The sequence below is a fragment of the Juglans regia genome, chromosome 16 (assembly GCF_001411555.2).
Source record: "Juglans regia cultivar Chandler chromosome 16, Walnut 2.0, whole genome shotgun sequence".
Taxonomy (NCBI): Eukaryota; Viridiplantae; Streptophyta; class Magnoliopsida; order Fagales; family Juglandaceae; genus Juglans; species Juglans regia.
Genome location: NC_049916.1, coordinates 145,340 through 166,631, shown reverse-complemented (window position 1 = coordinate 166,631; position 21,292 = coordinate 145,340). Strand labels below are relative to the sequence as shown.

General features: G+C 39.7%; 1 protein-coding gene across 6 annotated transcripts in view; it reads right to left on the bottom strand.

Moving 5' to 3' along the window:
* Nucleotides 1–21,292, bottom strand: part of LOC109000901 (uncharacterized protein At5g08430) — a 33,650-nt gene that overhangs the window by 9,762 nt on the left and 2,596 nt on the right. For 2 of the 6 annotated variants that reach the window (XM_035686386.1, XM_018977949.2), the window contains exons 3-7: nt 19,513–19,625; nt 18,270–18,335; nt 11,070–11,120; nt 10,711–10,781; nt 8,809–9,065 (exon numbers count right to left, since the gene is read on the bottom strand). In XM_035686386.1, coding sequence (XP_035542279.1) covers nt 8,809–9,065; nt 10,711–10,781; nt 11,070–11,120; nt 18,270–18,335; nt 19,513–19,625 — 558 coding nt within the window. The remainder of the gene's footprint in view (nt 1–8,808; nt 9,066–10,710; nt 10,782–11,069; nt 11,121–18,269; nt 18,336–19,512; nt 19,626–21,292) is intronic. The other 4 variants (XM_035686388.1, XM_035686387.1, XM_035686390.1 and 1 more) reach the window with 3 other exon arrangements.

The window sequence follows — 21,292 nt, the reverse complement described above, 5'->3', positions numbered from 1 at the left end:
AACATCTTTAGGCCTCGTTTCATATGAAGGATCTTGGTCCTCTTCCGTACTTCTTGGCGTTGGAAGTTCATACTGATTCATCCGGCATTTTTCTTAATCAACATAAATACACTCGGGATTTGATTACTTTTGCTTGCCTTCAGGATACTTCTTCTGTGGATACTCCTCTAGAACTGAACACAAAGTATCATTGTGAGGAGGAAGATCTCCTTTCTGACCCGACTGTGTTTTGACAGTTAATGGGTAGACTGAACTATTTGGCTATTACTCGACTTGATATTTCTTTTATTGTCCAGCAAGTTAGTCGGTTCATGCAGGCTCCAAGTCATCTACATCTAGCTGTTGTTCGTCGCATTATTAGATATCTTCAAGGGTCCCCTGGCTGTGGTTTGTTATTCCCCGCTGGGACTCCTCTTCGCCTTGTTGTTTATAATGATGTTGATTGGGCCGAATCTCCTGGTACACAACGATCTGTCACGAGTTGGTACATGTTTCTTGGTGACTCTTTGATCTTTTGGAAGAGCAAGAAACAGAATCATGTCTCTAAATCTTCCACTAAATCTAAATACTGTGCAATGTCAGCTGCTTGTTTAGAGATTCTCTGGCTTCGTGGGCTCCTAGCTAAGCTTGGTTGTGCTCAGTCGAATCCTACTCCTCTCCATGCTAACAATATTAGTGCCATTCAGATTGCTACCAATCCCGTCTTTCATGAGCGTAAAAAACACATTGAGGTGGACTATCATTCCATTCGAGAAGTCTTGGAATCTCGTATTATTTCTCTTCCTCATATTTCCACTGACCTCCAGATAGCTTATGTGTTTACCAAGGCCATGACACGACAACGTCATCAGTTTCTTGTAGGCAAATTGATGCTTCTTGACCAACCAGCATCAATTTGAGGGGGGATGTCAGCAGGAATGTAGTTATCATTGTACAGATTTTAGTCATACCTTCCTTATTTAGGCAATATTTTGTATTCCTTATTTAGACAATATTTTGAAGTTGTAAATAGCTTGATCGTAGCCATGATTGTGTAAATTAGTAGGACCTTTATAGTTTCCTTATTTAGTTAGATTTGATTGTTGTAATGGCTGATTTTCAGCCTTGTAATTAGTGATATCATTCTATATAATGAGGAGAACCCTCACAAAGAGGTCATTCAATCCAATTTGACAAGGGGGGTGTGTTGGAGTTCTATGGAGGTGCCAAGGGCTTGTGGGGAAGATTTCTCCACACAATAGACTGGTTGGTTTGTGGTTCTCGGTGCCTCAGTTGACTATTTCTGGTTCCAGGGTGCATATCGGCACCCTTTATGGCAATTTCTAGTTCTCCTCTGCACGTCGGTGCAGTCTGTTCCGTTTCTGGTTTGTGATAGTTTTTTTGGTGCAATTTTTTTGTTGTTCTTGCGTGGCTCCTTTTTTTTCTACATCTTCTAATTATACTTTCTGGTGTGAGTCAACTGTCGGCAACTTCTGTTTGTCTTTTCTGGTCTGGGTGTTCTCGGCACAATATATACTTTTGCTTCTCGCAACAGCTTTTTGGTGGACTATTTTTTTCTGTCTCTCGGGTGAATCATGTCATCAAATAAGTTAGAATCGTTCCATATTAGATTTACTGGCAAAAATTATTCTGCTTGGGAGTTTCTGGGGTCATATTGATGGGAGTGATCCCGCGCCTCGAGATGTTGCGGCTTTGTCAAAGTGGGAAATCAAGGATGCGAGGGTCATTATCTGGATCCTTGGCTCCATTGAGCCTCACCATTGTTCTCAATCTGAGGCCTTATAAAACTGCCGCTAACATGTGGAATTACCTCAACAAGGTTTACAATCAGGACAACACGGCTCGGCGTTTTCAATTGGAGTATGAGATGGCTAATTTCACACAGGGAAGTCTCTCCATTGAGGAATATGTTTCTGCTTTTCAAAATCTTTGGGCTAATGATTCAGACATTGTTTATGCTAATGTTCCCGCTGTAGCTCTCTCTGTCGTTCAAGCAGTGCATGAAACAAGCAAGAGAGATCAATTCTTGATGAAGCTCCGTTCCGATTTTGAAATTGTCTGTTCTAATCTAATGAATCGTCATCCTGTACCATCTCTAGATGTTTGTTTGAGTGAACTTCTTCATGAGGAGCAGCATATAGTAACTCAGGCTGCCGTGGAACATCGGGCTAATGCTAGTGCACCTGTTACTGTGGCTTATGTAGTTCAAGGGAGGAATAAGGGTAGAGATATGCATGTTGTCCAGTGTTTTAGTTGTAAAGCTTTTGGTCATATTGCTCGGGATTGCCCCAAGAAGTTCTGTAACTATTGCGAGAAACAGGGTCATATCATCTCTGCTTGTCCCATTCGACCTGAAAGGAAGCAGGGTACTGCTTATCATACCTCCGCTGGTGCCTCTAGTTTTGCTGCATTGCCTGCTGCCTCGCTGATTGTTACTATTCCTATTCCTACAGCCTTAGCAAACCTGAACACACTCACTCCTGAAATGGTACAACAGATGATCATTTCTGCTTTTTCTGCCTTTGGGCTCTCAGGTAATCATAAAGCTTCTTCTAAGTCATGGTATTTTGACTCCAGCACCTCTAACCATATGACCAATACTGTTGTTCCTCTTTCAAATGTCAGAAATTATGATGGGCATATGAAAATTAACACTGCTGATGGCATTCTCTGCCTATTAGTGTTATTGGTGATCTTTCCTCTTCCTTAACTGATGTTTTTGTATCTGCTGACCTCTCCACAAATCTTATTTATATTGGTCAATTGGTTGATAATAATTGTAATGTTCATTTCTCTCATTCTAGTTCTGTTGTGCAGGATTAAGTGTCAGGGAAGATAATCGCAAAGGGGCCTAAAGTGGGACGACTCTTTCCTCCTCACGTTTCTCCTTCCACTATTATTCCTAATTTTCCTTTACTTTTCTTTGCATGTAATGTTGTTGGTTCTGGAAATAAGATGTGGCATGGACGTCTAAGCCACCCAAATTCTAATGCAGGGGTGGGCAGTGGGGCCCCGCTGCCCCTCCCCTCATCTAGGGCCCCTAACGGGGCAGGTGGCGGGGAGGGCCCCGCATTTCTCCCGCTTATATTTATATATATATATTATTATATATATATAAACATAAATATATATTTACATTTTACAAATTGTGTATATATAAATATATATTACAATTTGTTAGACTTGTTTACAAAATATACACTGGCAAATTTAAAAACTACATAGTTTAAAAACTAATATACTACAATTTACACAATATGCTAGCAAATTTAAAAATTACATAGTTTTTAAATTATAGTCATATTTACAAAATTTAAATTTATAATTTGGGTCTAAAAATGTATTTTTAATTACTTTTGGATTTAGAAATAATTTTTAAACCAAGTAAAATGTAGTGTTTTTTTTTAAGTAGATAGATGCTGGGTGGATTGAGAATCCGCCCCGCACCCCGCCCAGAGGGGTGGGGCCCCTCATCCCGAGGGCGGGGGAAAGGGGTGAAAACCCCACCCCCCCCCCATGGGTGCACTACTCTGATGTACTGTACTTTGTTTAATTCGTAGCCCGCCCCTCATCCCGAGGGGAAATGGGTGAAAAACCCACCCCCCACCCCCCATGAGGGGCGGGGCGGGGGGTGGGTAGCACCCCTACTCTGATGTACTTCGTACTTTATTTAATTCTGGTTTATTGGGACATAAAACATGTTCTTCTCTTGATCTTTCTTTTTATTGTACATCATGCAAACTTGGCAAAAGTAAAGTTCTACCATTTCTTCATCATCCATCTTGTGCCTCACAATGTTTCGATATTATTCATAGTGATGTTTGGGGGATTGCACATGTTATTTCTCATGCGCATTACAAGTACTTTGTTACTTTCATTGGTGACTTTAGTCGCTTTACTTGGGTTTACTTCCTTCGAGCTAAGGCCAAAGTTTTTTCAGTATTTAAGCGTTTTCTTGCACTTCCTTGAGACTCGATTCTCAGCCAGCATCAAGGTCTTGCGCTCTGATTCTAGTGGAGAATACATGTCTAATGAGTTTCAAGACTTTTTTCAAAGCAAAGGGATCATCTCTCAGCGTTCTTGTCTTTCAACACCACAGCACAGCAAAATGATGTTGCTGAGATGAAAAATCGTCACCTTCTTGATGTGGTAGGAACTTTTTTACTTGAATCATCTGTTCCTCCTCGTTTTTGGTGTGAAGCGCTTTCTACTTCGGTTCATTTGATCAATCGCTTACCCTCTCCTACATTAAATCATGTTTCTCCTTTCTTTAAGTTGTTTGGCCATTTTTTTTCATATTTTAATCTTCGGGTATTTGGTTGTGTTTGTTTTGTGCATCTCCCTGCTCATGAACGACATAAACTTACTGCTCAATCTATTAAGTGTGCTTTTCTTGGTTATGTTATACCTCAAAAGGGTTATGTCTGTTATGATCCCATGTTCATCGTATACGGGTTTCTAGGAATGTGGTTTTCTTTGAAAATCAATATTTCTTTTCATCTCATGTTGAGTTGTCATCTTCATCTTTATCTCTTATGCCTAGCTTCTCTGATTCTCTAATGATTGTGGAAAGGTTCAAACCTGGTTTTGTATATGAAAGATGTAGTCGACATGAGCCTGGTTCCACTTCCTCTGTGCCCCCTCAAGATCTTGACTTGGCTCCTAATCCTGCTTCCACCACTCTTCACCAGTCTACTCGCCCTTCTAGACCCCCTGATCGGTATGGTTTCTCCTCCCCTATCTCTCTTGTGGCTACCTTATCCTCTACTTCCATTCCCTCTTGCTACAAACAGGCCATGGAACATGAGTGTTGGCCAAATGCAATGCAAACAGAACTTCAAGCACTTGAGGAGAATCACACTTGGGATATTGTTCCTTGTCCCCCTACAGTCAAGCCTACTGGGAGTAAATGGGTTTTCTCTGTAAAGCTTCATTCTGATGGCTCTTTGGACCAATACAAAGCTCGCCTAGTAGTTCTAGGTAACAAACAGGAATATGGGATTAATTATGAGGAGACATTTGCTCCTGTTGCCAAAATGACCACAGTTTGAACCATCTTAGCTATTGCCGCTTCACAGTCGTAGCATCTGCATCAAATGGATGTGAAGAACGTCTTTCTTCATGGTGATCTCCAAGAAGAGATCTACATGAACCTTCCCTCTGGTATGACTACTTCTTTTTCTCATGATGTCTGTAAGCTAAAGCGTTCTTTGTATAGGCTCAAACAAGCTCCCCAGGCTTGGTTTGAGAAATTTCGCAGTACACTTCTTACCTTAAGTTTTACACAGAGTCAGTATGATTTTTCTCTCTTCTTCCACAAGTCTGCATCGGGTATAGTCCTTCTCTTGGTTTATGTGGATGATATTATCATTATTGGCACTGACTGTGGTTTGATTACTAAGCTTCAGCACTTGTTGCATGCAACTTTTCATATGAAAGATCTTAGTCAACTCACATACTTCTTAGGACTGGAAGTACATCATCGAGCCAATGATATTTTCTTGAACCAGCATAAGTATATTCAAGATCTTATTACATTGGCTGGTCTAGAGGATACTTCTTCTGTTGATACTCCTATGGAGGTAAATGTCAAATATAGGAAAGATGAAGGGGTTCTTTTGGATGATCCTACTCTCTATCGAAGCCTGGTTGGGAGTCTTATCTACTTCACCTAGATATCTCCTATGTCGTTCATCAGGTCAGTCAATTTATGTCTTCTCCTCGACATCTGCATCTTGCTGCAGTTCGCCGCATAATCCGCTATCTTCGAGGTTTGTCCACTTGTGGGTTATTCTTTCCTACAGGCTCATCTCTTCAACTTGTTGCCATAGTTTTGCAGATTGGGCTGGGTGTTCGGATACACGTCTCTCTATTACGGGTTGATGTATGTTTTAAGGTGATGCCTTAATTTCTTGGAGATGTAATAAACAAGATTGTGTTTCTAAATCCTCTACTGAGGCCGAGTATAGTGCCATGTCTACTATTTGTTTTGAAATTATATGGCTACGCAGTCTTCTTGAGGAGCTTGGGTTTCCTCATACTACTTCTACCCCTCTTCATGCTGATAACACCAGTACTATTCAAATTGCAACCAATCTCATATTCCATGAACGCACCAAGCACATTGAAGTTGATTATCATTCTATCCGCGATACCTTGGAGATCTCTTCCTTACTTTTCTTTTGATCTCCAAGTAGCCGATGTCTTCACCAAAGCAATGACTTGACAGCGGCATCAATTTCTTGTTGGTAAATTGTTGCTAGTTGACTTACCAGCATCAATTTGAGGGGGGATGTTACCGCATATAATAAATGCTCATTCTTACCATGTATATTTATCTGTTTATACCAGCTGTACAAGTAATATTCTTACCATGTATAGATGCTAATTCTTATGGACTTTTACATTAGAACTTCCTATGTATGGTAATACTTTCTTTCCTTGTAAAGCATGGGCCGATGCCTACTACTTAATGAGAATTGCACTCCACATAGCAGTCAAGTTTTCCAAACAATCTCTTCGTATAGCTTTGTTCTCTTGACTTTAACATTCCACAAGTTGTAGCAGTCTGGAAGATGGTACCTATTTGTATTCTATGGTGCATATGGAAGGAAAGAAATGATCAGAACATCAAAGAACGGGAACGCTCTCTTGGGGAGATTAGATCACTCTTTTTTAATAAGTTGAATTAGGGCTAAGCTATTTGTTTCCATGGGCTTGATTTTCACGATTTCCTTGTATTTGTTTCCTCCTCTTAATTAGGTGTTTCCTCTTGTTTATGCCTTGTGTACTTGTGCTATGCCTATTCTTCTATTAGTATGAATAAAATATTTTACTTATAAAAAGAAAGGATGTGATCTCAAATGGCTGAATTATGATTTTCCCATTTTCTACTAAAGCTCAACAAATCTCAATTTGGAAGCCTTACCCCTTGCAGCTGGAGCTTCTGGATTTGCACCTACATGAGCTTCCATGGTCTAGGATTAAGACTTTGAAGCTTTGTTCCCACTAGGGTTGACGGACCCTATCAAGGGCTTCAATGAACCCAATCGTAGGTGCCTAACTATAACCCCGCCCTTCCCTATCTCCGCACACTCCAGAGCAACAAAGTACGTTGGCAACACTTGGACCTAGTGCACAGCTCTCATTGCAATTGGACTAGAGTAAAGCCAACTCCATGACCTCTACAGAAGTTACCTTTGGTTCCTCGGCCTCGTCTGCCCCCATTGCCACCTCTAACCTACAGTGCCTCCTGCCATTTGTAGATCTGGCATCCAGTGTTCCTCCAGGGCTTCCACCTCCATTTCAAGAAATCAACACTAGGGAGCCAACCAAGTCCTATCAAAACCTGAAGATTTCATCACTACCAATGCCAATGGTTGGGTCTCGGGAGCCCTTGACAGATCAGATGTTCTCTCCCAGAGTTACAGTCCACTCCTTCCAAGAACAATCACCAGTTGCCCATCATCTCCAATTGCAACATTGGTACACCCAGCAGGCTACTTCAAGGATGCCATCCAAATACAGAGCAAGCAGATCAAAGGAAAACAGCAAGAAAAGGGTAGGAAGAAGAGAGAATAGGAGGAGAAGATAATGAGCCAGCGTGGAGAAGCCCTCTAACCCATGGCTGAGTGATGCTTCCACAAGCCTACACAATCACCTAGTGACGGTCATGTGGATAGTTTCAGACGAGAGAGAAAATAGTTTTGGAATTCCCTGAAGATAGATCCCTTATTTCTCCACTTTTATGGAATTGTGGGATAAGTAAAGATAGAATGAGAACTACCACAGAGCCCAACTTCTATATATGTTTTTATGATGTTCCTGACAATTGAATAACTGAAGACCTCAAAACTGGAGCACAAGTGTCCATCAGGGCCAGCTTTTTAGTAAAAATTGAAAATTTTCTCACTTATACTCCATTGGTTACAGCTTCTATGAAGGAAAAAAATCCCCTCATAAAAGCGATTTAGGCCATAGCATCAAATTAGCAGTAATGCCTGAAGCTATTTTTCTCAAATATCAGTTTCCTAAGCTTGCTTTTTCTTCACGTTCATCAAAAACCATATTATTATTTTTTTGGGAAAAATCGCTGTTTTAGCATTCCCCATTCCCACCCAAAAAAAAAAGACCACTAATAAATAAATACTTAATGTCTATCTAAATGCATCAACAGACAAACAACTTCCCATCTAGCACAAATGACAGTCGACCTATACTTAAGGTCTAAGTAAAAGCATCAAGGGATGCAACAACTTCCATAACTTGCACAAATGACAATGGACCTCCACATGCTTGTATTTCTAGGTTATCGGTATGATTTCCAAACTGAAATCAGGGAGCAGAAAGTGCAGGGCAACTTATGTGATGGGCAGATTGGAAATTGCATGCACATGCAATGAACCAGTTTAGATTTCCATTGTATCAGAACATACAAGTAAATCCCACAATCTTTGGCATAAATTGGATTATCTTATTATGTAAAGCTATCCAAGGACGCTCTCTGGCAAGAAGAAAGGAAAAAAGTCATGTATCTCACAGGTTCACGCATCATTTTCATGAAAACTTCCAAATGCTGCATGAATAACATGGACTAAATTGAAATATTTCTGAGAATAAATTAATGCATTCACTTATTCTTATCACAATAGGTCAGTATTTTCTCACGATTCACGTAAAAAACTCTCCAAACCAAAAAAAACCATATGCACGAACGTTGCAGAAATGTGTAAAAACAGAAGATTAGAGACCTCAACCATTTTGAAGTGGTACGTCAAGGAAATAAAAGAGTTAATGTAAATGATGCACCTGCAAAATCAGTGCTCTGACATGTCCAGGTTGATGCAGCACCATTTGCCGCTATAATGCGAAACGGAACTTCTGAAGCTCCATTGAGGATTGACCTAGGTGAACCATTGTTTCCTTGTTCCACGTTATCTAGAATATCTTTCGGTGTAGCTTCCGGTTCTACTTCATCTGCATTTACTTTTGGAACCTCATGCAACAGCCGTGACTGTTCATCTGGTGTCTCAAGCAGCTGCTTTTTCTCCAGGTACTGATCAAGCGTAAATGAATTAAGGATCCAAAGATGATTTACATGCAAGTTGACTTAAAATTTTCACTAGGATATGTTTCTTTCTGTAACATGGGTGTGTCACAAAGCGTGGGTTCAAACAAAATATAAAATTTTACCACATTACCAAGGAAAGATGATCAAGAAAATCCGGATACCATCCTCTTCTTAAGAAAACCATGAGAGGACAGCCTTCAAAGATATGGTATTACAATGAAAAGGACAATCCCATGTATCCATTGAAGAAACTCAAACAAATGCCTCGCGTAAAATTTTTATAATCTGATGATGCAAGGCACATCCTTGTAAATTATCCTATTTTTCTCTCACCATAAACATTTTTTTTTTGGTTTAGTCTCTCACTTTCAATATTAACAGAGGCAAAAATGAACAATCCTCCACAGTAGGATGCCTGGTTGTTAGAGATGCTACAGAAGCGAGAACTGTAATAATGGATGAGCAGACAAATTTTAGATGTGACACAATTATGGACCTATAAAGTGTTAAATTTTTAATGTAGTATGGTATATTTTATCCCAAAACGCAAACAAGGTTAAAGATGTCAACTTCCAAGGGGCCAGAGAATCCCGTACTAGCATCATATGATTAGTCTTTCCTCTTAACTATTTCTCTTTCCACAGGGCATCATACGCTGCTCCAGTCTGTGAACACTGATGAGAACCAACTTCTGAAAGACACCCAACTCTAGATGGAATCCAGCAAAGCATCAGTTTGAACTTATATTCAGATCCACCACCACCAGATTAACTTTAACAAAGATGATAAAGGACCTTAGGAAATCTGGGATGGCAATTCTTTGACCTGCCCATACCATACAAGCATACCATTCTTGCATTTATGCTTTGGTTTGTAATTGCTTCATAAGTAATATATGAGAGAAGGTTGAGATTTATCCCATAATAAAATATCCCATCATCAATGAGGCTCAACATGTATCTCATAATAGATTTGTTGTAAAAAAATGTCATTGAAACGAATATGCCGAGGCAAAACGTCACATTTCCAAGTAACCATGCCTAGTTACCGTTGGTTCAAACACACCATCTTTGTTCATGTTGCTACAGTTGTCATCCATGACCAATGCCACAAGATTATACCCCCAGAGGAGCCCACCAGAGAATTAGATTGAAATTTTGTACTTCTGTCAGATCCTCTCTCCTGATTGAACTTGTGCAGGCAGATGTTGCCTGGTAGGGCCGATGGTAGTGCACTGTGTGGGATAAAATAAGGGCCCTTTTCACCTCCTACGAGTCACCCGGTAGAAAAGATTTTCTGAAAGGAGTAAAAGAACTGTAGATCATTGATCTCTTCCTCAAAGAACTCAATACCAACAATGTCAACATTGCCAACACTCTTCTGATCACCATCGGCTCCATTGAGAATAACTCCAATGTAACGGCCAAAAAGTTGACTTCATTGCCAGAGAGTTTCATATGGCCAAATGTTTCTCAATATGTAGTGGCTGCACCCTCTCTCTTGTTTACTAATTGGTTCAAAAGCGTCAGAGATGACTCAATTATATGTTTAAACCAAATCCCTGGTTACATCACAAGATACAGCAAGAGGCCAACACTATCATACATGGCTTGCAATCTAAAAATATCATGAAAGGATATTCTCTACGCCATCCTTTCTCATTGGCTCGATCAATGAGGTTTTGTAATAAAGGAATTTCTCTTGCAAGCCACTGCAACAAAACCACCCCACCGCATAAAAAAAGTGAGTTGGATGAATAAATCAATCCCAATTACACCAAGAGAATGAGATAAAATTAGTGTTTGCATTGATAAGCATGTGTTTTCTCATGGAAGATACTGAAATTAATGTTTTACAGTTAGCCAACAATATACTACTACATGAGACGAATATTGACAAACTTGCACCCAACAGGCAAAATAAAAATAAAAATATGAGAAAGAAAAATGCAAGCAGATCTCTTAGCAAATAGTCAATTTTTTGTATACTTAACACCTACATGCTTTGTAATATCCTCGTGCAATATTTGCGCCTTGTGTTGAAGCTCCACCTGTAAAGGTTTAAGAAGCACACTAACAAAATGAAGTATGGGAAAAAACCTGAAATACCATGTATGACCCAATAAAGAAAAAGAAACAAGAGACTGGAGAATTTAAAGAGGCAACTGATTATAATGTTTAGCCAAAAACAAGAAGAGAAGAAATTTAAGTATGCAATATATCCTTTGATGATGATATGAGCTATTCAAATGGACTTGAAATAGGTGTAAGAAAGTAAGAAAAAAAAATACTGCTGACATGTCATTTGCTATTAATATAATTCAACAAAATCTCAGGAAATTCCAGCTTCATATAGAAGTATAATATATGCCAGTGATCCAAATAAATTCGAAAGTCAATAAGGTTACCAACAGATTTTAATGATCACATCTCCCTCCCTCCCGCCTCTTTGTTTCTATTGCTATATAACTCACATGTCTCAGGACTTAAACTAGTTTCTTCCTTCTTTCCCTTTCCTTCAGATTCTGATAAGGGAAAGATTCTTTTCTTCAGGTTCCAATAATTTACAATACAGAAATGTGTGCATATATGTGAAAATAAGTGTTATAGTTTACTGCATTCACATATTTATTTCCCTGGAGTAGAAATATAGATAATGAAATAGTGAGATCGAGGTGCACCTGCATTTACATATTTATTACCATGCATTTTCAGTTAATGTTGACGGACAAAATTAACACAGTCCTCTTTCTATTTAACTCAAACCACAAGAGGTTATTCTCAAAAAAATTTTGAACGATCTTAAAGCTAAGTACCTTACAACACAGTAGTGTTTGACTTAAATTTCTAAATTTTATGTAATTAGTTGAGTAATTGATTTTCATGTTGCATAATATGCTATTTAAACCTTTTTTTAATTTTATTTTGTGTATATTTTTATTAATATACATTAACTTTTAAAATTATGTGCTTTATTTCAGTCAAGTACGTGCTTGCTCTTTGTGCCTAGGCTCTAAACAGCATTTGCGCTAAACTGGGCCTGGTGCTTTCACCAACAACGGTCTAAAGGCTATCTATTCCCTTCAAAACCTCTCAACTCATTCCCTTGGCCTTCTTCACTAGCCACTCTGGTTGGATTTCTGGGCATCAACCTTTTATCAGCAAGCAGAGGCTATCACAATATCTCAACAGGATTAGAGTGTTCCTCACAGGATTATTCCAGTTGGTGAGGTAGGAGATGTGGAAAGCTTGGCCAGTACTGTGGGGTGGGTTGTAGGGTTGTTCATTACCGTTGAAGTATTCAGGTCTCCCTTTGGGTGCATCTCATAAGTCCACTATTATATGGAGTGATATTGCAGAGAAAATTGAAAAGAGGTCAGCTGGTTGAAAGAGGCCTTATCTATCAAATGGAAGGTAGGTTAACCTTGACTAAAAGTACTTTATTAAATTTGCCCACTTATTATGGTCAATTTTCCCCATTCTGATTGGTGTGGCTAAGAGGATAAAGAAACTTCAACAAGACCTTCTATGGAGTGGGATTAGTGATGATTTTTAAATTTCATTCAGTGAATTTTTTTGATAAGTAAAATTTTTCATTCAGTGAATTGGTCGAAGATTTGTTCTTCAAAGTAATAATTGTTTTGGGATAAGAAGTTTGACTTGGTTTAAAAAGTGTTGTTTGGGAAGTGATTATGGTGTAACACCACACAAAGGGAAGCTTTCTGGTGACGGGTTGTCACACCTGGCCCTAGAATCTCCAGGTTTGGGGTGAAATTCGTATTTTAGGATTGTTGTTTTGTGATAAATAATTGGGAAGTTTAGATATTGTTTCATTTTTATTAAAAGCTGACAGATTGTTTTTCATTAAAAGTCAGCCACCTAAGCAGGTTTTCAAAGATTAGCAAACTTCCCTAAACCAATCCTAAGACAGGTTAGGATCGGCACAGCAGTGCTGTCATAATAGAAACCACAGAAACACTCACTCTAGCAGCTGCCAAAAGTTCATTGATTAACTTAGTAAGACTTCTAACTCTCCAAGGAATGGGAAGGTACCAAGAAATTGTCACACGCCAGCCCAGAAATCTAGGTTTTTTCGAATTGTAGGCCCACAGGTCTGACTATTTTCTGCTTATTTATTTATTATTTAAATGGGTGAAATTTAACTCTTGGTTGGACTTCAGATTTCATTGTTGGTAGAAATATGTCATTCAAGGCAAATTTCCAAGGGGAAAACTTGCCTAACATGATCCCTAGCTTCCTAATCTGTCACAGCTGGCTTATTTATGTTAAAAAACCCTAGAAAACTACCAAGGGTCTGTTTGGTTCACAAAATAGAATGCTGGAAAGGAATAGATATTCCCATGGAATAACTATCCTAGGTTTGGTTGCCTTTTTAGGAGAAGGAATGGCTATTCCGTGTGAAGTCATTCCACAAAATGAGGAATAGTTATTCCTCAAAAAAATGGGAGGAATGACTATTCTTGAGGCTTTGGAATAGCAAATTTTTAAAACAAATTTATATTTTTGGATTTGTTTAACATAAGAAAAAATACTGGTGGACACCACTTTTGGTGCCCAGCCACCCAGGAAAACCTACGGGGGTGGTTGGACCAACCTTGTGGCCATGATGGGTGGCTTACACTGGGGGTGTATCTGATGATAACCATGTGATAGGTTGCTGGTTTGAATGTAAGATGTTAAAGCTTGTCACATTTTTTAAGCATGAAGCCCAACTCGGATTTTCTAAGTTTATGATTTCAGAAAACATATTTATGACTAATCACATCACATCCCATAGACAAAGGCCCAAGTATATGGGACATATACAAGAGCATCGCCTATGCATGCTAGTTTAGTGCACAAGGAATTCATGAAAAGTCATGCCATTAAAATCAATTACAATTGACCAATGGAATAGAGTATTGAAAAAGAGGTTTCTAAGCTCATCCACTGACCGCTATCAATCTTCAAAACTTCATGCATTCATCTCCCTCCAAATATACCATCATAGACAAATTGGAACCATCTTCCATACTGTTGCAATCTAAGAGTTGCCTTGAATGCATCTCCAAGAAGTTAGGAGTTCGATTACCTTTTTGGCATCACCCAAACTAATCCCATCCGAACAAATAACTCATTCCACAAGGTTGTAGCAATCTCACAATGAAGTAATAGATGATCGACGGACTCTCTGCTCTTTTTACACATACAACATCAATCCAAGACTATGATGTGGAATTTCCGTAGGTTGTCTAGTGTGAGGATCTTCCCCAAGGAAGCCGTCCATACAAAATAATTGCCTTAACGGGTACCTTTGTCTTCCAAATACTCTTCCAAGGCAATGGATTTATATTATGCGTGGGCATAACGTATTGTAAACTTCCCTTTCTTAGAGGGGTGCCAAAAAATCGTCTTCAACTCCCCGCATCATATGGCTAGAGTACACTAGATCATAGAACTCCGAAGAAGCGTCAACTTCCTAATCTTGGGGAGTACCATTGGATAGGAGTCCAAAATTGAGGCTTCTTTCATTCTTATAGAATTCTCGATAAGCTTCTTGGGTGCCTTATTGCCACACCATACATCATGCCAAAATTTGATTTTGGACCAATCACCCACCTCAAAATGGATATTTCTTGAATATGTGTCCCATCCTCTTATGTGTTTCCATAGCCCCAACCCATATGGCCCACTCACCTCATTTGAACACGATCCTCCCCATGGTCCATCATGCTTCGATACTATGACAGCTCTCTACAATGCTCCCTGTCCATTGTGGTATATCCATAGCCATTTCCCAAGCAAAGCTTTGCTAAAAGATTGCAAGTTCCGAATACCTAATCCTCCTTTCGGAACAGGGGAGCTCATTGTGGCCCATTTTACCTAGCGGAATTTAAACTCATCCTTCATTTCCTCCATAAGAAATATTGTTGGAGTTTCTCCATGCGATGAGCCACCTTGGTGGGAAGTAGAAATAATGATAGGAAGTAGGTCAGCAAGTTGGAAAGGCTACTTTTGATTAAAGTGACCCTACCATCTCTGGATAAATACATCATAGATATGTTATGAGCTATTTAGCGATCATCCTTGTGATCAAGACCAATTGTAGTTACACTGAAGAACATTTACATGAATGTGTGGTCCACCAGAGATAAGTTATGAGTGAGTTAAGCAGTCACCGTTGTGATCATAGGCGGTGGGACAGGTTGTGGTCACACTATAGGATGTTTTCACAAAGGTCTAGTCCATTCATATAGGGTATAAGCAAGTGGAAGACAAGTTTAATAAGCTATGTAAAGAACACGTTGATCGCTTATGTTTGATCATTTATGCATCCTTGAAACATGTTGTCACAACCCAACTTTTTTGAAGCCCAAGCCCAAGCTTTCTCTTCTTCTTGCCATCTCCTACGCAAGCCTCCCCAAGTGGATCCAGCACTTTCCTCCCTCTACATCACACACCACCTAATGTCTCTTTCATCCCTGCCCACACCGCAATCGCTTTTCCCCTAATCATCCCTCCCGGTCTCTCCCTTTCTCTCTGCACTTCAAGTGGTCGTCCACCACTAGGCTACCAAATGTCACCACCCTTTCCCTCCCTCTTGGTCTTTCCTCTTCCCTTATCCCTACATCTCTCTCTGTGCATCTCTTCCTTGCCATTATCCCATTCAATTTGCTGCCACACCACCACATTCTCTGTTTTGCTACCAACATCCCACCGCACTACCACTTGGAACTTCGCTACATTGCCACACCAAGCACTCATCTCCTTGCTACCCCACCACCAAGTTCCATGCCACCGACAACATCAAACGATGTTGCATTGCCGCACACCACCAAGCTGAGCCACTCCTCTACGAGCACAAACACTGTTACACCACGTCTAGTCACAAGCCTCAGCTCTACACCACTCCAGTTCGGTAAGATGAGGCTTCTCCCTGCCCAGTTGCTACCTCTTTGTTGGTTCCCTCTCACAATGTTTTCCCTCTTTCTTGTGCCATTGTCATAGCCATGGATAGACAGTATCTCCACCACGCCATTGTAATGCTTTAACATCATTGCTCCTCTTACAATGAAATTGCTGCCATTGGACAATAGGTAAATTCCTAGACTTTATTATGGATTGAGTTGAGGTTGGTTTGAACAAATAATAGGGTTGTCTCGCAATCCCTTCTTCAGCTTAGCCCGCAGGATTAAAATTGTTGGATTGGGACTAACTAAGAATCTAGTTGTGGCGATTGTTTTAGTGCGATAGGATCGGTAAGGCGTGAGTTTATGGTGGGAATATTTGGTTTGCTAGAAGGCCTGACTATTGCTTGAATGTGTGGTTTTGGTGGAATGCTTGAGTTGTTGTTGGCTTGCTCGATTCGTGGATAAATTGGTTGAGGACGTCTATACAGGTAGAGGGTGACGTGAATGGTTATCTTTAAGTGGATGTCTTAAATGTTTCAGGTTGTTAAAATAAATGATCGAGAGGTATTGGATTATGGTGGCATCTCAAGCAAATTTAGGAATTCCAATAGCTTGGTTGATTGGTTTGATTGCAAGTTTGGGTTGTTGTGGTTTTTTGTATTTTGTTGTCTTTTTCTGAATTTTTTTCCCATTCAAGCGGTAGATGGGGCCGGACGGACCAGGGGTTTGCCCCTGCACTCCAGCACACAAACGGGGGCCTCGCCCCTAGGATACGGTAGCGGATTCCGAGGGCAAACCCCCCCCCCCCCTCCTTGTGCCCATGGGGGGGCGGAGTGCGGAAAGGGGGCAACCCCGCTCCGTAGGGTGCATGTAGGACCCCTAATGACTGGTATAGACATGAGCAATTTGTACACTGATTCTCCACTGCATAACATGTAAATGTGACTTCCGTATTAGTTTTCTGATTACATGATATTATTTGCTTATTCAACCATTTCTGTTAATGTACTGAATTTGAAAATCCTAGTGCATAAGATTCTGTTTCTTTAATTGTGGCCTCTGTTTCTGTTATTGGCCTTGTCACAGGTATAAAATGTGGCCTCTTGTTTATGTTTCTGGCCTAGCCACAGGTATAAAATGCAGCTTATGGTTTTTTGTTTCTGCTTGGTTAACAGTAGAGATGCACAACCCTGCCATTGGGGTCAACAGGGCCTCTGTTTCTGTTTATGATATTGTTTCAGTTATGCTTATGCCAAAGGTTATTTTGGTCCGAACTGTTATTATTAAATGCCCTTTATTTCCACTCTATTATTACAAGACATTGTTTTGTTTCTGCTTTCTGTAACTGGCATGCCTACATGCTAACCCCTTTTATTATGTCTCTTACTTGGCACAAGTTTCATGTTTTAGTAGCATTCTTATATCTACAAGAAGGGGGTGTTACAAAGATCCTAGAAGTTGAATAGCTTATGCCTCGACAGGTGATCTAAATGATAATTAAAAGAATAACATTCCAAAAATGGGGCCAATGATTAGAAAGTGGATCTCTTCTCTTTGTTTTTTGATAGGTTGTATTCAAAGTCGGGTTGGAAGCAACAATGACGAAAGAATGCTTTGGTGCCCTTCTAGGAAAGGAGTGTACAATGTGAAGTCTCTTTACAATGTCCTATGTGCTCATGATGAGACTTATTTCCACTGGAAGCTTATTTAGGGGAATAAAGCTCAACCCGGGTGAATTTCTTTGTTTGGACAGTGGCATTGGGGAGGAATCTTAGCCTGGATAGCATGAGAAAGTCGGGCATTGTAATGATTAATTGGTGTTGCATGCACAAGAAGAATGGTAAAACAGTGGATCACCTTCTCCTACATTGCAAGTTTGCAAGTACTTCATGGAACGCAGTTTTTGGCCTATTTGGTATAGAGTGGATTATGCCTTTCTGAGTAGTGGATCTCCTAGCATGTCGGAGACCACAGTTTAAGAGCCATCATTGTGAACTGTTGTGGAAGATGACACTGGCTCTGTTATGGTGTATTTAGAGGGAAAGAAATTAATGTCGTTTCGATGACTGCAAACAAACAATGTTGGGGCTCAAGTCATACTTTGCATTATATGATAGTGGTCAACATTAGTATACTTCTATGACTACTGTTCATTACTTTCTATCACTTTTTCCTTCCGCTAGCTACGTGGATCTCTTGAATGCTTACTATGTACCAAGTTTACACCCTCTTTCATTGTTGATAAAATTGTATCTTAGTTGTAAAATAAACTCCAAAAGGAAAACTTACAACAGTTGGCCTTTTGAGCAAGCCATCCTTTACTCTCTGATTCAAATCCTTGCATTCTTCCTGCAACTAAATCCAAAAAGATAAGACAGTCCATGCATAGAAATGCAATTGCACAAATGTACAAGACTTATATTTTAAAATATTAAAGAAACTATAGTAAGAAAAACACTATAGCCAGTAAGATTGTAGTCTTGTCTCTTGTGCAAGACTACAGTCTTCAAAATTAAAAGAAGCCAGTAAGCAAGACATATAAAATTCTCTGTCTATGCCATATGGAGCAGTTACACCAACAACCAAATATACAGGTAAAGATATGCAATCTGATATCAATGTGTTTGAAGAGTGTTACCAAATGAGATCCGAAAGCATACAAAAAATCCACCCATGACCTTACTTTCTCCTCGCCATATGCATCCAAAGACCATCCATCTCCACCACAAACCTTCAAGGACCTCTCATTCAGGAGTGTTAACTTAATGGACTATGGAAACCCAAAGGAAAAAAAAAAAAAACAACCTTCAAAGGTGTAAACAACCCCCCCCCCCCCCCTTCCCTCCATTTTATTTTTTAAATCAAATGACCAAAGCAAAGTAACTGACTACACTCAATTACACTTCCACAAGATGGAACCGACTAAGGCGTCTGACCAAGTGGACAATCTTTAAAGCAGCAAAGATGGGGGATCTTGAAAAGGCAGCCCCCCAGAGGCATCCAACATGTTGATAGGCAGGCAAATGACATATCAAACCCAAAACTGAGATATGAAAGGGGTCCGTGTGTAGGCATGCCTCAAATCCAAAATTAAAACGCAATAAGTGCCCACCTCAGTCAAAAGCTCATCAAGGAGGAAGCATGTAGGAGAAGTTTTTTTTTTTTTTTTTTCTTTATGTCAGGGAACCTCTCCAAGGCAAGGCCCTTCGGACCCACCCCTGTCGAGTAAACCCCAGTCCCGTGCACCGCACCCTCAGAAGTTTCTCTACACGGAACTGGTTAAATTGCTAGCTTTTCACCAGAAGGTATGGTCCCAAATGATTGTTTGCACCCATGAGGTGTTGAACCTTGGACCTTGAAGGGAGTGATACCCCAAGACCAAGGTCTTCACCGCTTGGGCCAACCCCTTGGGGTTATGTAGGAGAAGTTATCAACTGAAAGCATGAAAATGTTGACTGACCAACTTGTAATTTGCAAACAAAGCTCCCAAAAATTAAGCTCAAAGCTGTAAATTAATTTGAAAAAATCTTACACCAGAAAAGTTATCATCCGAAAGCATGCCAACACAGATGTCTTTTACCACACCGGAAACTTGAAGGAGGACTTCCATACTTGTACTACCGATTCCAAATGCCTTCTTTATACCTAGGGAATAATTATAAAACCACCATAGATTAACTTTCTGAGATTGCATATACAAACTCCCAACACTTAATGCTTTTAGTGTTTGCCAATGATAACAAAACATAATTAATTATATACTGAGAGCAATTTAGATTATTACTATTATTTTGATAGGTAAAAGAGATTTTATTAATACTAACAGAGGAATAGGCGTAGCCCAAGTACGCAAGATGTATACAAGAGAAAAACATCTAGTTAGGATATAGACATAGGTACAAGGAAATCATAAAAACTAAGCTCATTGTATAAGATTTCTTAGTGGTTTGTCATTGGACACAAATGAATTTTATTAGGAACATTAGTCATGTTGATAAGAAACAAGACTTCTTTCTATAATGAAAAGAAGTTCGGATAGTTTTTCTATGGCTTTTTTTCAAGAATGTTGGCAGATAGTGAAGGAAGAAGTGATGCAGATTTTCCATGCTTTTCATTCTAATCTTAAGTTTGAAAAGTCATTAAATGCAACTTTTATTGCTCTTTTCCCAAAGATAGTTGGTGCCCATAATTTGAAAGACTTCCGGCCTGTTAGCTTGGTAGGTGGGATCTACAAGATCATTTCAAAGGTGTTAGCTAATCGCATGAGTTTGGTGATGGACAAACTCATTTCCAAACCTCAAATGCTTTTGTTCGGGGGCGGCAAATTTTGGACTCCGTTTTGATAGCGAATGAGTGTTTGGACAGCTGGTTAAGAGAAGGCACTTTGGGGGTCCTTTGCAAACTAGACATGGAAAAGGCCTATGATCATGTGTGTTGGGATTTCCTTTTTATATGTTGAGAATATGTGGTTTTGGAAACAAGTGGTGCGAATGGATTAAATACTGTGTTTCGACCACTCAGTTTTTGGTTTTAGTCAATGGAAAATCTTGTGGTTTTTTTTAGCCTTCGAGGGGTTTGCGACAAGGGGGCCCACTATCACCATTCCTCTTTGTTTTAGTAATGGAGGCTTTGAGCCACATGGTGGAGGTTGCCATTAGGGGGGGATTTATTGCTAGTTTTTCGGTGGGTAACAACAATAATTGTGTCCGTTCCATTTCTCACTTATTATTTGCAGATGACACGCTTATCTTCTGTGATGCTATTAGTAACCAGATTCAAGCTCTAATGGTGGTTTTGTTGTGTTTTGAAGATGTTTCGAGACTTAAGGTGAACTTGGGGAAGTTGGAGTTGGTACCGGTGGGGGTTGTGAGTAATATTGCTTTTCTAGCAGAGTTTTTGGGATGTAAAATTGCTTCACTTCCTATGAAATATCTTGGACTCCCCTTGAAGCGTCATTTAAAGCAAAAAGCATTTGGGATGGGGTGGTAGAGAAGATTGAGAAAAGATTATCGAGGTGGAAGCAGCTATATCTATCAAAACGGGGGAGGTTAACACTTATTAAAAGTACCATTTCCAACCTTCCTACTTACTATCTTTCCCTCTTTCCATTGTCGGTGGGAGTGGCTAACCGTATTGAAAAGTTGTTTAGAGCTTTCTTGTGGGTGGCATGGAGGAGGAAGTCAAATTTCACCTTGTAAGTTGGCAAATGGTGTGTTGTCCAATTGCAAATGGGGGATTAGGGGTGCGAAATTTGAGCATCTTCAACAAGACCCTTCTTGGTAAGTGGTTATGGAGGTATCAAATGTAAGGGA